This window comes from Amborella trichopoda, chromosome 1 (assembly GCF_054954075.1).
Source record: "Amborella trichopoda isolate Santa Cruz 75 chromosome 1, AtrichopodaSantaCruz75HAP2 v2.0, whole genome shotgun sequence".
In the NCBI taxonomy this organism is placed as follows: Eukaryota; Viridiplantae; Streptophyta; class Magnoliopsida; order Amborellales; family Amborellaceae; genus Amborella; species Amborella trichopoda.
This window is the reverse complement of record NC_142336.1, coordinates 32,846,831-32,865,011: the sequence shown is the minus strand read 5'-3', so window position 1 is coordinate 32,865,011 and position 18,181 is coordinate 32,846,831. Positions and strand designations below refer to the sequence as shown.

General features: G+C 35.6%; 1 protein-coding gene across 2 annotated transcripts in view; it reads right to left on the bottom strand.

The window, feature by feature from the left end:
• LOC18428338 (zinc ion binding protein) overlaps window positions 1-12,879 on the bottom strand; it is a 44,920-nt gene extending 32,041 nt beyond the window's left edge. Inside the window, exons 1-4 of one of the 2 annotated variants that reach the window (XM_011622924.3) lie at window positions 12,747-12,879; window positions 12,468-12,598; window positions 11,813-11,912; window positions 10,199-10,391 (exon numbers count right to left, since the gene is read on the bottom strand). In XM_011622924.3, coding sequence (XP_011621226.1) covers window positions 10,199-10,391; window positions 11,813-11,912; window positions 12,468-12,559 — 385 coding nt within the window. In that variant the 5' untranslated portion in view covers window positions 12,560-12,598; window positions 12,747-12,879. Of the gene's footprint in view, window positions 1-10,198; window positions 10,392-11,812; window positions 11,913-12,348; window positions 12,599-12,746 lie in introns of both variants that reach the window. The other variant, XM_088862469.1, reaches the window with a different exon arrangement.
• Between the last annotated feature and the right edge of the window lie 5,302 nt (window positions 12,880-18,181).

Here is an 18,181-nt window from a genome sequence, read left to right as displayed (position 1 = left end):
ACTTACAAACACTCAAACAAAACCTGCAAACAAACACTCAAACAAACTCTTTTACTTCAAACCAAGCACTCAACAAAACTATCTGCCTGTTTTTTCGGATGCCTTCCTCTTCTTCTCTGCTTCTCTTATATAGAGGAAGGAGTCGGACTTCAAAATGTTCTAAATCCGCACCGACATATTTTGGGCACCGACATCTTTTGGAAAAAAGCAAGATTCCCTACAGTGAACCTGACACCTTTTGGGAAAAGCAAGATTCCCTACAGTAAACAGTTTTGTCGATAGCAATAATGCTCTTCTTTTTGCTGGAAATTCGTCAGTAGTAATAATGCTCTTATCTTTGCTACTAGCTTTAGGGACACGTGTACTGGGTGAATTGGAGTCGTACCGTCCCTATTAATTTTTCTTTTACTTCATCAGGGAAAAATTAATCCCTGCACAGTCATCAGCATTGAGTGGACTGTGGTCTTCGGTTTCTTCTTCTTCTTTTGTTGGTGTGGCCTGTATATCAACATCTTCTTCTAGTGCTAAAAGGACCTTTCTTTTAAGCTCTGCTTTTGATAATTTGGGATTCTTTCGTTGCACTATTGTGACGTAATCTGTTATATCCATGTTTGAACTTGGCGAGGAGGATGGTATTATCTTCATATAAATTTTTTTTGGATCTAGGGAGTTATTTTTGTAACTGTTACTGATATTTGTCGACGTAATTATGGGATATAATCCCACCGATCCATATCATATTCAGAGAGTTGATATGTCCATTTTAGTATCCAAGGGACCTGATATAAGGCCATGAAGTATAAATGATAGTCTCTTTTTAGACAATGTTTATTGTAGTTAGAGAATTTTCTCTGTGATATCTGTATTTTTTGAGGAAGTATCTGACTGCATGATCCCCATAACAGGAACCAACTTTTTAACCAGTTAGGGAATTCCATGAGTTCAGTTATTTTAAATTGTACATACCAACTATGCAAAGTTTTGGTATTTTGGTAAGCAAAGACTTCGTCCCAAGCCTTAGTATATTCGAAATAATGGTAGGATCTAATTTTAAATCCTCTAGTATTTAACATCCTTGGCTTTAAAGGATCTAATCCCCAAATCTCTATAAGAGATGATTTTATGAATTTTGAATTTTGAGTATGCAATCTCTGTGTCATTATTTCTATACTTGTGTACTATAGTCACAGATCCTGTTTCCATGAGTATGGCTTCATGCTATTCGCTATATTTTCTCCCATATTGGGATGAAAGTGATTTCGTAAATATATTGCTGCTATTTCGGTAGGGTCTTTTCCCCTGTGATCATTCTCAACAATTATGAGTAGTATATATGTTCTTTCCAAAAAACGGAGTTCTATTAGCACTCGGGTTATTAGTGCTTAAAGGGATTGTTGGGGAGATATCAATCTCTTGAACTTGCTTTCTTATTAAAGCTTTTGGAGTTGATGGCGAAGTCAGGCCTTTTCCTGAGCTGAAAACTATATTCGTAGGATGACTATGTGGAGCCAGGCTTTTACCCGGACTGAGAACTATATCCATCGGATGATTTTGCCTTTTCTTATCCTCCTTATAAAAATTCTCGGGTCAAAAAGTCAAGGAGATGGTTATTTTTACCATTAATGTATTCAATTGTCAATTCAAACGATGAAAGGATACCCTGCCGTTGGGTAAATATTTGTTTTGAGACGAGATTTTTTACGTCTTTCTCAAGAATATCTTTGGCTGCCTTACAATCAGTTCGAATAAGAAATTTTTGGATTAATTAGTTACTCTGGAATTTAGTCGCACAATGAACGATAGCCAATATTTCTTTTTTAACCGTGGAATAGTTCTGTTGGGCAGGATTCCAGGTTTTGAAAGTAAAACGCACCAATTGTTCTTGCTCCTGAAATTTTTGTTTGAGTATGCCACCTAGTCCTTGTTCTGAAGCGTCAGTTTCAACAATTTTAAACGCTGTAGGATTAGATAATGCTAAGCAAGGCAAATCTTTAGCTTTCAATTTTAATTTTTTGACTGCCATGGTATGCTCGTTAGTTCAGTCAGGAGGGTTCTTTTTTAGCCTTTGAAACAAAGGTTTAGCGTCTAAAGCAAGGTTTTCATAAAAATCTGCGATATAATTCAAGCAACCGAGAAATCGTTGAAGTTCGGTTCTGTCTTTAATAATATCTGGGAATTTTGATGCAAATTCAATTGCCCTATCAATAGGAATTATTCTTCCTTGATAAACATTACGTCCAAGAAACCTTATTTTTGTATTAAAAATATTTATCTTTTTTGTTGATAGAACTAACCCAGCAGTTTTAACAGCTTTAAAAAATGTGTTTAGATGTTTCCAGTGTTGATCTATAGTTTCGAAATAAATAAGAATATCATCAATGTATACAATCATAAATTTGGTATAAGGATTAAATGTGTCATTCATAATAAATTGAAATTTAGAAGGAGCATTTCTTAAACCAAAAGGCATAACATTCCATTTATAATGTCCGAAGGGAACGTTGAAGTTGGTTTTATATCTGTCCTTTTCTATTATTTGTATTTGCCAATATCCAGATTTTAAATCAAATTTCGAGAATATGTAGGCATTAACCAATCTATCTAAGAGGTCTTCGTTGTTTGGAATGGGATATCGAATCCATCTTAAAACCTTATTTAAAGGTTTGTAGTTTATGACCACTCTAGGGCCTCCTCTTTCAATTTCAGAAGCTTTTTCAACATAAAAAGCTGAACAGCTCCAAGGTGAGGAACTTTTTCTGATAAGCATTTTATCAAGCAAATCTTGTATTTCAGTTTTGCAAATTTCAAGGAGCCTACTATTCATTTGAATAGGCTTAACATTTAGGAATTTTTGCTCATCAAACCTGGTTCATAAGGAAGTTCAACAATATGTTGTTTTCTATTCCAAAATACGTTAGGGCATATTTCTTTTTCGAGAATAGTTTTAAAACTACTAATTTTATTTTGTATTTGAGGAGATAGAATTTTTTCCCCAATGGTTTTATATTTGATTTTTTCTTTAAAATGAAAAAGGAATTTTTCCTTGGTAGAGTTTTTATCTTTAATATTATTTATTTCATGAACTCTGGGTTTATCTATGAAGGTAAACTTTACCTCATGTCCCTCTATGTTAGCCTCAATACCAGTATTATCAATTTTTATAGGGTAAAGTATATTTAAGAAAGGAGTTCCAAGAATAACCGGTTGACTTAATCCTTTAACTATGATAAAAAGAAATTTGAAGCAAGCGTCGTTATTGCAAACAACCGCATTAGAACGCTTGTAGTTTATTATCATCTTATTTCCATCGGCGGTATTTAGAACCTATGCAGTTTTACTAAAATATTTTGTTGGGACTAAGCCATCATTTATACAGTTCAAATCAGCTCCTGAATCAATAAGGACCGTGGTTTGGAAAGTATATTCTTTTTGGACAACGATTTTGACAATAGAAAACCACCTCTGAGTTATGACTTTGTCCACTAGATTAATATAGTCACAATTTTGAATTTTCTCTAACATATTACATTTGGTCGAGGTTTCAGGGTCATCATTTTCCAGAACCCTTGGCATAGTGTCTTCAATTTCAGGAGGTAGAAGATTATGGCTATAATCTTTTATCAAGTTACTGAATTCTTCTTCAGTATTTTCATCATTGTTACCTTCATTTTTGAAAGTAGTATCCACCATTTCTTGGATTTGTACTCTATTTTTTAAATTTATTAGTTCATTGCGAACTTCATTTATTTCACTTTTTAGCTCAGGAATCGAAAGTTCCCTATTAGTTTGAGTTTTGTTTTGAACTCTTTTCAGGATGTCGTGAAAACTATAATCTTCTCTTGAAGTTATGAGAGAAGGTTTAGGAGTAGTGGGTAGGCTCTTTAGCCATGTTGATATATTGCATCAAGGCTTCTTTTTTAGCCTCAGAGTCACTAATTTTATCAATCAGGTCTATGATAAGATTTTCTTCTTTTGTCAAAGTATTTATATTTAAACCATTCATATGATTCATATCAGGGATCTTGGTCTGAGTCTCAGACTGGAGAGACCATTTTTCAGTTTCTTTTGAAGTTTGAGCTTGGTCAATGGAATAAATGCAGTCACCCAATGTCACATCCAATGTCAAGATTAATTGTGACCACCTTGTACCAAAGATAAATGGTCTCATTCTATAATTTTCCTTCTTTTTTCTCCCCGAATGGATGAGTTAACGTATTCTGAGCAAAATGACATTGATACCATGTAAAGCTTAAGAGACAAGATCTTGGGTTTGAAGAAGCTGGCCCGTGCTCAAGAGTTAACAATAGGAGCAAGTAGAGGTCGTGATTTACACAACCATGGGCCACAATTGTTGGTAGAAAGAGATCAATCCCAACGCAACGAGTTCAGTCGTGTTGCTACACAAGCTACGAACAAATAGGTGGTCCTTTCGGAAATGTTCGACAAAAGTTTTTCCCTCGCATCTCGGAAGCTTCTACTTTTTTGTTATTTTGTAATCCCCAGGGTATGATACCACTTGATTTCCGCTCTTTGGCTCGCTCTCGCTGGCAAGAACAAGTCTCTATAGTTTTTCAGGAGTAGAGCAGTCAAAGAATGAACCAAACCATAAACCATGATGTCATCAAGGTATACTGCCACAAACATCGTCTATGGAAGAGATAATGAATCAGGGTGCAGAATGTGGCAGGGATCTTGACATAAGTAAGTAAGTCTTATTGTATCGGCCCCAAACCTCAATCATTGATCTTTACAATGCGACTAAACTAATTCCTAGTTTCAAGTATAGCTTTCTAAATAGAAAATTTGGGCTGCTCTCCTTTTGAATAGATGCTCATTTCCTAGCACAAAGAATGAATTTGAATTGCTTTGTGGCTAAACTTAAGAGGCTCAAGGCTGACCTACGGTTGTGGAACAAGGAGGTGTTTGGTTTTGTTGGAGAATCCATTGCTATAGTTCGACACCAACTATCATCTTTGCATGATAGTCTATACATGGATCCTTCCAATGAGACATTGCAAACTCAGGAAAAAGAGTATACTCAGAAATTGCAAACTCTTCTGACCAATGAAGAAAGATTCTGGAGGCAAAAATCAAGACAAAACTGGTTAAAAGAGGGGGACTCCAACACCAAATAGTTTCACTTATCGACTGTGGTCAGAAGGACTGATAGAATTATCTCTTTGAAAGATCAGAATGGGAATCTCTTGTCTACTGAGGATGATATTGAAAATCATATGATTGGCTATTTCAAAGACTTATTGGCTCAGGAAAGCAATATTGACCTTCACATGGTTGATCAGGTCTTACCGCCATTCCATCTCAATTCTTCTTAGAAGGACAAACTAGTGGATGCAGTATCTATGGAGGAGATTAAAGCATGCATTTGGGATATGAAAAATGAAAGCGCTCCAGGACCAGATGGCTTTCAGTGGAATTCTACAGGTTTGGATGGAAAGTCATTAAAAAGGATCTTTTTCTGGCCCTTAAAGATTTCTTCACTAAGGGTAAGCTGCTCAAGCAAATCAATTCCACCTTTATCTGTCTGATTCCTAAAGTGGATGCAACTAGGGTGATGAAAGACTTTCGACCTATAGGGTTGTGTAATGTCTTATACAAAATCATCAGCAAAATAATTTCTAATCGCCTACGAGTAGTTCTTGCTGATTTTATTGACCCTAGGCGGGCTGCATTTCTGAAAGGTAGGCTTATCACTGATAATATTCTCATGACAAACGAACTTATGTCTCTCTGCCATAGGAACTCAGATCGGCCTAAAATGTCTGCAAATCGATTTGAGCAGTGCATATAATAGAGTATCCTGGGATTTATAGTGGGTAGGATGCATGCTTTGGGTTTTCCTGAGTTATTTGTTTCTTGGGTTCACTTGTGTATTTCCACTACTTCTTCCTCTATCCTGAGGAATGGCTCACCCAAAGTTTTTTTTAAAGGTAAGAGAAGTTTGAGGCAAGGGGATCCTCTATCTCCTTATCTTTTTTTGTTGGTCATGAATCTTTTTAGCAGACAGCTTGATTGTGCCATGTTGCAAGGCATGGTTCCTAGGGCATTTCCTTCAGAGTGTGACTATGGGGTCTCTCATCTCTTTTATGTTGATAATGTGTTTATTTTCTGTGAGGCATCCATCTCTACTGCCACAGCTATGCGTGAACTTATTCATAAGTTTGAGAGGAGTACTGGTCAGATTTTGAACTCATCTAAAAGCAAGGTCTTTTCCTTTGATGCACCACAGGGAGGACGGGGGAGAGTTCTAAGGGAGTTAAAGTTTGTTGAATGGTCTCTTCCTGTCCGCTATTTGGGTCTACCATTATTTCGTGGACATCTGAGGCACAGTTATTGTCATAGTCTGGTGGGTAAAGTGTTCGATAAGATCGGGTCTTGACAGCCTTTATGCCTCTCATATGCCGGTCGACTTCAGTTGCTTAAGCCTGTACTGGAGGCGTCATCGGTTTTCTAGTGATTATCCTTCATTCTTCCAAAGAAAGCATGTAATATGATAGAGAGACTACAGAGAAACTTCTTATGGGCCAGGGAAGCAAAAAAAAAAAGGTGTCCATCTTATAAAAATGGAAAACGATGTGCCTCCCTATGGCTGAAGGAGGTCTTGGGGTAAGAGATATGGTGGATTTCAATATCGCAAGAATGATGAAGTTAGCATGAAGGATTTTGGAAAATCCATCCTCGTTGTTGGCACGATTCTTCAAACATCGATATTTTAGAAATTCCTCTATTTGGGAGGCTGAAGGCAGAAAAGGTTATTCTCATGCATGGAAGGGGATTTTACTTGGCTCATTTCATTTGAGAGGCAATGCACAGTGGAATATTGGTAATGGTCAGATGGTGGATTTCTGAATGGACCCATGGTTAGCAAGTCAGCCACTTTCAGATCTCCACGATGATAACATTCAGGAATATTTTGGGGGCTGTTGCAGGGAGGATGGTTTCAGACTTTATCAGAGAAGTTCTTAAAGCTTGGGTTTTGCCGCATCCTGCATCTGATTCTTTGAGGAATATATGGAGAGAGGTTGAGAATTATACTCTCCCTCTACATCCCAAGAAGGATTCACTGGTCTTATTTCATTCTGTTGATGGATCATTCTCTATTAATAGGGCATGGAATTTTATTAGGCATCAAGGTTCATCACAGCCTATCTTCTGTGCACTTTGGTCCTCCAAATGCCACCCAAGGGCAAAATGGTTTTCATGGTTGGCCTTGCATAATCGGTTACCCACTTCATTCTTACTACAGCAGCGAGGCATGCAACTAGACTCTTTATGACCCTTTTGTAGTAATCATGATGACAATCTTTTTCATCTATTATTCCAATGTGCCTTTGCGCATGGTGTATGAAGATCACTTGCTTGGACATGTGAAAAAAGGTTTGTCCTTGGTACCTCTATCCCTGATTTACTTAGGCGGTGGTCACTTTTCAGGTTTAAATCACATGGACTTCGTAACATTTGGTCTTCCATCTTTTTTACTGCTATTTGGTTTCTATGGGAAGAGCGCAACAGAAGAGTTTTTGAGTCAAGACCCACCAGGAGAGAGCTTATTGAGAAAAAAAATACCCTGCACGTTCAGGCACTAGCAGAAGTTAAGAAGCGGTCTTTTCATTTATCAGAAAAGGCCATCATTGGTAACCTTCGGATAACTTGGCAGCAGCAGAGGACTGAGCCCTTTACTTCGGTAGCGTGGTCTTTTCCTGAGGCTCATAATTACAAACTCAATATTGATGTTGCTTCCTTGAGAAATCCAGGTTTAGCTGGTGGTGGTGGAGTTATCAGGAAAAGTGCTTATAGTTTTATTGCTGCTTTTGCAAAGCATTTTGGTTTTGCTTCTAATAACCGTGTAGAATTCTTAGCATTTGAGGAAGGAGTTCAATTGGTTATTCAAAGTAATTGTTTTCCAATCCAGATTGAAAGTGACTCGGTCTTGCTTGTGAATGTCAGTCATAATCGATGCAATGCTCCATGGAGACTAAAGACGATTGTAGACAATTGTTGCACCAGACTGTCTTCTCATCGATGGTCCATCACACATGTCTTTCGTAAGGCTAACATGGTTGCTAATGCCCTAGCTAAGAGGGCAGCTGCTGGCCCCAGTGCTATTGTGTGGCGCCATAGACCACCAAATTTTCTTTGCTCTCTTTTATTACATGATCTGGCGCAAGAGCCCTACCATAGGGTTGTATCTTAATTGTTTTTCTCTGCTTTTTATTAATGAAAAATGGGTAGGGGGCCTTCTCCCCCACTGACTTACCCAAATAAAAAAAAAAAAAGAGTGAATTTGAATTTGACTAAGGGTAGAGTCAGATGATTCGCGGTAGACCCCTTCGTGTGAGGGAAACTGACACAAGAAAAGCCATTCTTTGGTCCCACTCTCCACCATAAACAATCTGAAGAATACAAGCACACAGCTTAAGATAGAGAGCGAGAAACAGAAAACCACCCTTGTGGTATAGTTTCACAACTTCTCGAGCAAAAAGGTCGATGTCTATAAACTTTTCCTTAGAGCCTCGACCCAAGCGGAAGTGCGATGTGTCTGGAAACCCGGGTACCCTTCTGATCGCCCTATCATGATCTATTCTATAGGTAGAAAAAGTCCAACTTCTTGATCAATTGTTTTTTTCTCACCATCCAAGTCCCCCATATAGCTTGCTAGGCCATCTAGATTACATTCAATTACTTATATGAATAAAAATCATCTAAAACAGTACATAATGCCCCTATTACAATTAAAAAAATGATGTAGTAAGGGTAAATCCCTTCTAACAAAAATGTTTTTTAGTTGACATGCCATGTTTCCTACCTTGTCACCCTGCAAACATTTTATACTTGTGTATGATAGAATATTCCATAAGACCACTGGCATCGTTCTCAAATGATTCTAAATATTGTCATGCTTGCAGCATTAACACTATTTTATACTTTCCATTTATAATTTATGGATTGCACAAAAAGAAAGAATACAAGAGGAGTGTTCTAAGAAAACTATGAATGCAAGGTTCACATTTGATCTTAGTAATCGTGTTCTTTTTTTAGAAGAATGGTGTTCATCAAAAAAGATTACCCCTAAGTACGTATTAAAAAAAAAAAAGGTATGTGCTGTAATTTCCCGTTAACTACTATCAGAGGAGCTTGCCAAACAAACTGACAATGTTTTGCTTACTTAACACATAAAACCCAAAGCTCTTAATGGCCACAGATTGTCATCACCTCAATTCCTTCACCCAAGCAAAATGTAAGTAACACAATTCAGGGTTTAGAAAAAAGGAATTCAAAACCACTAGTCTCATAGGAAACAACATATTTGTTACGCATGACGCATGGATTTGGTCGATAGCATCATTCTAAGCTGTTCAAGAGGGTTCGATTTTGTTGAGTCAAAGCATGATCAAATATTTTATCTAAAACAAACAAGGGATAAAGGACCCCCTCATTTCTTTTTGACATTTAACAGCAGTCACAGAAACACATAAGACTTCAATATTACAAAAAGAGGGGCCCAATTTAGAGGACTAGAGTTGCTCTCTTTTTCTTTTTCTTTTTCTTTTTCTTTTTCTTTTTCTTTTTCACACCTTTAAGGATGTCAGGGACTTGATGATGGTCGTCAAAATTTTAGACATGACTATACAATAGGAATTTATATCATATCCCCAATTGTTTTGTAGAGAATCGGGAAATAGGCCTAGCCAGCAAATATATAAGGTGGGTCCATGCACTAAAGGTATACCATGGCTCTCTATTGGAGCATTGGTTGCATATGTGTAAGAAAAGCTCATCTTTTCAAAATATCAATGACAAAGCAGTTACCAAATTAATACAAATTACTAAACAGATGGTATATTCATGTATTAAAATACACCAGAACGAATACATACATACATATATGTGTGTGTGTGTGTGTGTGCTTGCACACTGAACTCTTTAGTGCTCAGCAAGCATCAGCATATAGTCAGTAACAGTCCCACAGAAACCATGGTTCACCCAAACTTAGAAGTTGGAAACAACGAAGTTGGTGAGGACTTACAACATAATCAGACACACTCAGGAAGAGGCACTCAATTTCTTCTTTTTTTAGTTCAATAATTAAAGTACCCTCAAAAGTTTGAGCAGTCTTCACAGTGAAAACAGAATTCATCCAAAATAAGAGGAGCAACATCAAAGATCCGAGATAACTCACCACTTTTTTGCCTTTCAGTGTCCTGCTTATCAAAAAAATCAGCAGGAAGAGAGGATGATGATTGAGATATTGGCTGCAAATTTGCAACTAAATTGGATTTGGAAGTGTCCATTCCGACATCATTGTTCACGTTCAATTTGGCACTACTAACACGAGAAATCTCAGCAGCATTAGCTTTGAGTTTGGCAATGACCTATATCATCGGAAGATGTTTTGTCAGCATGAAAGAAAGGAAACTTAGGTTAAAATTATCAAAAAAGAAAGAAAGGAAACTCCAATGCCATAAATAGGATATGAAACATAACAGTGAAAAACAAGCAATCTTCTATGAGAATATGAAACAGAATGGACATCAACACATATATGAACACCTTTTAAACCAGCCATGGTTGACAGGTAACAGGTACATGAGTCATCTGAGAGAAACTTAAGCTGATAGTGTCAAATATGTGGTTCGCTTCCATGCATTCTTGTGCAAACTCAGATATGAAATTGAGGACTTCTACATAAAAGCTCAATACATTTGGAGTCCCAGTCTGTATAGTTCTATAGAGATTTGATCGATTTAGAAAGCCTAGAATCAAGTAAAATTACTCAATAAGCGTTACGGAAAAAGAATGGCAGTACATGGGTCTCACGCTCTTCCCTCAGGTGACCCCAAAGGCACACTAGACAAGTTCAACTTTGATGGTTGCACTCTCTACAAGCCTAACCCAGCAGTCTTTGGGGGTCCATTCAGAGACCATAACAGCAATACCTGTATTCTGGTCATCTCAGTCACGCTGACTCAACTACCACAGAAGCAGTAGTGTTCCTAGAGGGTATAACGACTCAAGAGATACAACTGGGACTGGGATGATTCATTGCTCGTAGAAGGAGATTCAAAAAACATTAGAGCAGGGGCCTCAGGTGCCTCCACCTGTCCGTGCCATCTTAAGTATATTTTTTAGCATATTTCCTTCCTCTATGAGCACATTCACACCTCCTTTTGGCGTACCTAGCAGGAGGCAAACTCTAGAGCAGACTTACTCACAAAGGAAGGTGCAGCAGATAGGGTCATTGGTAGAATCTAACAGCCGTTTTTTAAGCTCAGTTCCACAGTTTTTGTTTTTGGGTTTCATTTAAGTTTTTTACCATTATACTGCATGCCTTCTTGGGCACCATTTTTTGTATATGAACTCTAGAACATGCCCAGTTAATGGCTGTACATTACATTTTGTAATTTGTTGGAATAATAGTAGTACAATTATACCGTCAACATTTCAGGAAAAAAAAGGGCAGTACATGGGTCCTAAATCTTTAAAGAATATGCACTTGCATAAGCAGAGTATGCTATTATGATTTGCTATGACTATACGGAAACATAGTATGATATTAGATCATGAGAGAAATGAATTTTGAATCATATGGGGTGGCTTGGAAGATGGTGCAAAATAAAGATGCTAATTATTTCATTGCATTTCTCAAAGGTGGCGGCAAGAGCTCAGCGGGGCTGACGCTTATTATGATTTCAACACCAAATACATCTCGTTTTCTTCTAAGGATTGTATATAATAAGAAAGCATCATTACTGGCAATGCCAAAATACTGAGATAGAGAGACTTGAAGTTTTACCTCGAGATGTTTACGAGAAGTTTTGTGCGCAAGCCATAGGGACTCCGACTTCACAGCAACATTACAAATTTTACAAACAGGTTGGTCCAAATCATTATACCTGCAAGCAGTAACCTCTTTCAATCATCCATTTAATCTCTTAAAAGAACTAATAAAGTTTTGCTAAGAGATATGATTAGCTATAGCTGAAAAAAAAGTATACCGCCTTAAAAGGCTTCACAAACATGAAATTTCATAGGAACTTAAGAGGTCATTTTGCAATATGTAAGCACTTAAGCAGATCAATCTTGAGAAAAGTAGTCACAAAGTAAAACAAAATTTTGACTATCCCCGAAAAAGCCTCTAAATAACAAAGACTGAAATCATTACATAGTGATGATGCCCTAATTCAGTCAATTAAATAAAGCAAGACTAAACAGAACATGATCCATAGGATACGCTAGGGAAGCATAAAATATCAGCTACAGAATTTGCAATAACCCAATGGCAAATTCAGAAGCTCTAGGAAACTAAATATAGAACTCTTAGGAGCATACCTTCACGATTGACATGAAATTGGATGAAGAAAATGACGGTACATTAGTCAAACGACGAAATCGGATAAAAACCCAAACAAGTTGGGATTCAAACTGTCTACCAATTGAATGGCGAATACCTCACAAGTGGGTCGTCAAGAGGCTTTTCTCGTTTTTGTGCAGCTTCTTTTAATTTTGCACGAAGCACTGCATTTCTTGCTTTAGCATCCATACTTCAAATTGAAAACAAAATGTACACTTAATGGAGATCCTGCACGATTCATATACAACAATACTACTGTAATTAGAAATAGATTTTGAAATTATAGCAGCAAACTATGGAGAAACAGCAAATTAACTGATATAAGAGATAAATACAAAGGAAATAATGATGAAAGAAAATATAAAAAATGACGAACCCGTCAAATTAAGAAACAAGCTTGCCGAAAGCAAAATGACGATGCGATGTAGAGAGAGAGTGCCAATGCAGAGAGAGAGACTATCAATAGAGAGAGAGACACCCTGTACTATTGTTTTGGAGCTGTAAAATCCAAGCAGGAACATTTAGAAGTCGAAACTGAAAAAATACGATACACGTCACGTGCATGCTAATTAAATGAACCTGTAAATGGACTTCGTGCATTACTTGGAGCAAGAAATGATGTGCGGTTGTGCACTTTCCCATGTGTTTCAGATGGATGGTGGAGATGGATCGTTGTATGTACTTTGTTGCAACGTCTCATGTCCATCGTCCTCTTTCTTCATAATGGGCAGTGGATGGATTCCTCGTATGTATGGTGAAGTGATGTGCACTTTTCCAAGTGTCGCAGATGGATGGTGGAGATGGATCGTTGTATGGACTCTGATGCAACGTCTTGTGTTCATCGTCACCCTCTTTCTTCATAATGAGCAGTGGATGGATTCCTCGTGCGTATGGCGTGTATGGTATATATGATGTTTATCCATACTCTACCCCATAATTTTTTGGAAAAATTATGTAAACATCCATCATATTTACAGTTATTATAAAAATATTTTTTAGCTTCGGTTATTACATTTGCATCTGTTTTTTCAAATTCATGATACTTTAAAAAAAATGTGTAGTTTCTATAGGATTGCAATCTTAAACAATCCAATTAAAGCGCACCTCCAAATTTTATCATAACATGTAATTTTATTGTAAAAAATTCTTAGGATTATCTTAAAACCTATTTTCATATCTAATTAGAAAATTTTCAACTTCAAAAATAGTTAAAATCAATGAGATCTATAAAAATAATAAAATCTTGAAAATAGACAGCCTAGATAATGTGTTGCAAGATGCACTATTTCTGAGACCAAAAAAATGTCGAGATGATCAAATAGATTTTCAACATTAAAACAACCTTTCCAATAGATTTTTGAGGTGCATCTGTGATTCTATATTTTAATATTGCAACCTTATATAAAATGGGAAAGCTTTCTATGTTCCCCTACAATATAGAAGTTTCTATCCTCCCCCTAAGATTGTCCCTATCACAATGTCATGTCTCTATATTATTTTATTTTTAATTTATTTTCTATAAACTATTTTGACACAAAATTTTGGATGTTCATTCCTCTATTAAACGCTCACTGACGAAAAATATAGAAAAAAATATTTTCAATAAAATAAAATTACCAAAATACGCCCCAATGAGAAGATGGCAGGTATCAAATTTCATCTTCAGAAAATTTGTATTGAAAAAACTAAAAATAAAATACTTTGAGATGTCGGATCTAAGATCAAAAGGTGAGTGGCCCTCTTGATAAAAAATGAACGGCTGAATGGTAGGGGGAGGATAGAACAGGGGGGACATAGAAAGCTTTCCCAAGTAAACTTTTCCCAAAATAAAGACAACTGCGCTTTTTAGTTTTTCAAAAATGGAAACGATCAAAATGTTAGGTTATTCAAAACCAAAAATTAACTGCATTCGATTTTTGAAAAGCCAAACTTGTGCTTGACATCATCTCTTTGGGACAAGCATCACTTGGTATATGAATAGATGTGTTTGAGAGAAAGAGTACGGAATCCATGCAACATAGCAGCCATGTAGGGCCCTTAGAGTGAAAGAACAATGCTTTAAAGATAAAAAACGCATATTCATTTTAATGATTGAAACTAGTAAAACAAATTTAACGGATTCTTTGATTTCCACGATCAGATAACTAGAGATTTTAGCAACTTTGAAAGTCCGATTTCCATTTTTTCTATGATTTCCATTATTTGAGACATGGGGATTTAAAACTTTCCCCAAATTATGTAGTGTAGAACCAAAAATTTCTATAATTTTTGAAGTTTTCCTCGTCATCTATTATTTGTGTAGTTTCAATGATCAACCAACGAGAGATCTCTACAACTTTAGAAGCTTAATCTTTGATGCATTCTTTTTAAAATTTTCATGATCAGAGAATCAGAGACCAACAAATGCATAAGCTCCCCAATTTCATGTACTCTTTCTTCTTCAATTTCCATGGTCAGAAAACCAAAGTTTTCTATCACCAAAAAAGGGGTTCACCAATTCTAATGCATTTTTCTGCAATTTGTATAACCCAAAGTACCTGATAATCATGGAGAGGGGGAGATGGAAGTTATGGCTTGGAATATTACCTGTGTTTTCCTCCTTTGCTTCTTCTTCTCCTGCAAGTAATAATGCGAGGAAAGTACGTTGTCGATTGAGGGATAGAAAGATAGAGGGAGAGGAGGATGTCTTAGAGCGAAATTTTTAGGTTTGTGAAAAATTGAAAAAATATAAATTTGGTTTCTCAAAATCCGAAAATTATTATTTTTTGATTTTTTAAAAACTGAAAATTTTAAACATTTCAAGTTTTTGAAAAATCGAAAATAAGCAGTACTGTCTTTTTAAAAAAAAATGTTATGAAGTTAAAAAAAATGGATGTAGCTATAATAATGAAAACTAAAAGGTATTTTTGTAATAATGGAAAATATAACGGATATATATGTAATTTCCTTTGATTCTTTTTTATTTTAATAAAAATATTTATATAAGGTTGGAATCTTATAATGTAGAAGTAAGATGCACCTCAAAAACCTAATAGAAAAAAGTGTTTCGAAGTTGTATAAAGTTTTGATTGATTATATCATCCTTGAGATACATGAATATAAACAAAAAAAATATTTTCAAATCTTAAAAATAGTGCACCTTGTAATAGGTTATAATGATTGTCTATGCTTAAGATTTTCAAATGTTTATAAATCTGCTTGTTCTGCATTGTTTTTAGATTTTTAAAATTTAATAATTAAGGTTGAACATGATTTTCAAGCCATTGCATGGCTTTCAACACTAAAAATAAGTCCCCTGGAAAAATTTAGAAACGCACCTTACTTGTATTGAACAAAGTTGGCATCTTATACAAACCTCGCCCTCTAATAAAAATGAGGGAAATTGTATATAATGCTTGGATCTTACTAAAAAAGTAAAATAGTACACACAAACTCACAAAAAATCACACGTCAAATAAACGTCATATTGATCATCATGACCTGAAAACAAAAATGGATTTGAAACTGACTAGTGTATCTTGTAATATCATCATCATCGTTTTATCCTTTTTCCAATTAATTAGGGTCGATTATATGAATCATGGTTCTCCATTCTACTTTATTAAAAATCATATCCTCAATGAGGCCATAAGTCCCCATATATTTTCGGACTAGTTCCAACCACGTCTTTTTGGGCATACCCCTTGCCCTTTTTAGTCATTCCACTTGAACTAATTCGCACCTCTTAACAAGTGTTGTACTTGGTCAGCACCACACATGGCCAACCCACCTAAGTCTACTCATCTCATTTTATTATTTATTGGTGCCACGCCTAAATTATAGCGAATAGATTCATTTCGAATTTTATCCTTTTTTATCTTGTCACTCATCCATCTCAACATGATCATCTCCGCCACAATCATTCTATGGGTATATTGTGTTTTGTCCGCCCAACATTTCGTCTTATAAAGCAAAGATGGTCTCACCGTTGTCATATAGAACTTGTCATTTAGCCTCATTGGTATGGGGCGATCACATGAAATTCTAGTTGCACATCTTCATTTTGCCCACCCAGGTCTAATTTTGTGGGCGACATCTTCATCAATCTCTTCATTTTCCTAGATTATCAACCCAAGATATTTAAAGTGTTATTTTTTTTGTACTTCCTGACCATCAATCTTGACTACTTCCTCGTCTCTACTTCTATTATTACTAAACTTGCAATCAATATATTATGTCTTAGTCCAACTAATTTTAAAACATTTGGATTCTAGAACATCCCTCGAAAGTTCTAACTTTGTGTTGACACCGTTTCAAGTATCATCAATCAAAACTATGTCAAAAATCCAGTAGAAAATAATGCACCTTGTAACAAAACTATGTGAAAAATAAAAAATAATGTCAAAAAACTATCTTGTAACATATTATTGGAAAAATTTCATATAAAGTTGCAACCTTATACTATAGAACTAAGGTGCACATCAAAAATCCACTAGAAAAGAGTGTCCAAAATTTGGAAAACCTTCCAATTGATTATCTTGACATCGAGATGTATTGTATAAAGAAAAGAATAAAGAATAAAGAATTCCATATCCTAAAAATAGTTCACCTTGTAACAATATATATAGACCATCTATTTTCAAGATTTTGAAGTGCTTTTATACATGCTCAATATGCATATTAAAATTTTGAATTTCATAATTAGGGTTGAAAATCAATTTTCAAGCCATCGTAAGGTTTCTGGTACTGGAACTACAACTTCTAGCAAAATTTACATGTGCGCTTTACTTATATAATATAAGGTGGGCACCGTATGCAAACCTCACCCCATATTATTTTGTTCATATATTTTAGTGTTCACAAATCTACCAAATTTGTATGGAGCTTCAATTTTCATAACCATGAGTAAAAATATATACTCATGCAATAGATGCGGCACTAAAATTACATTTTCTGGCAGGTTTTGATGTATCGCTTTGCTTTACTTTTTCTGTAAGGCCTATTCCTTATACAATCCCAAAGAGAGATTAAATTATACAAAATTTAAACTGTAAATCAAGGCCCCAATCCCTTAACATGACTTGGTTTTTTTTGACACAAACGGTTAATTCCAATAACCCAACGCTTTCTTAAACAACCTTAGAAATAGGATCTTGACTTATTTGTGGATGAAACTACCTTACAATTAAATAAATAAATCATTCTTTCCTCTCTAGCCAAATGAAACGACTAAAAGCTCCTCTCTCCATCTCACTTCCTCCACCATGGGTAATTTATTTAAATGTTTAAAAGTTCATATTGGGCCTTAATTCGGTAAAGGCCCGATTGGGTTCTCCTAATCCAAGTCAAATGATTCCCACGAAAGACTAAGATACAATTATAAAGAAATATAAAATCAACAGACCGAGAGAATTGAGTAATTCGAAGAATTTTCCATCTTGAATCATCCACCTCAAAATTTCAATGAACTCAAATGCTACCTAATCAGGTTGATGATTTTTTAATCACTGGCTTATTTTTACAAGTGAGTGTGCTGTAATATTGTTTTGCATTTAATATGGTGAATTGTCTTGTTTCTTGGGTTTCCAATTTCACTTTTTTGAGAACGTTTATGTGTTTTTTTTTTCCTTCAATTTTTTTTTAAGGCAAGGGGTAAGATAAATATATAGGTTTGGTTATCACTGATAATGCTAGGGCATGTATGTTTTGTGAGGTCAAAGTTAATGCTTAAAGGAAGCAATTAGTATGGTCCATGTTTCTTGGATACTGCACTAATGTCATGTTAAAAGAAATAGGCAATATCAAGATTGTGAGTAGATTTTGATTTAAGTG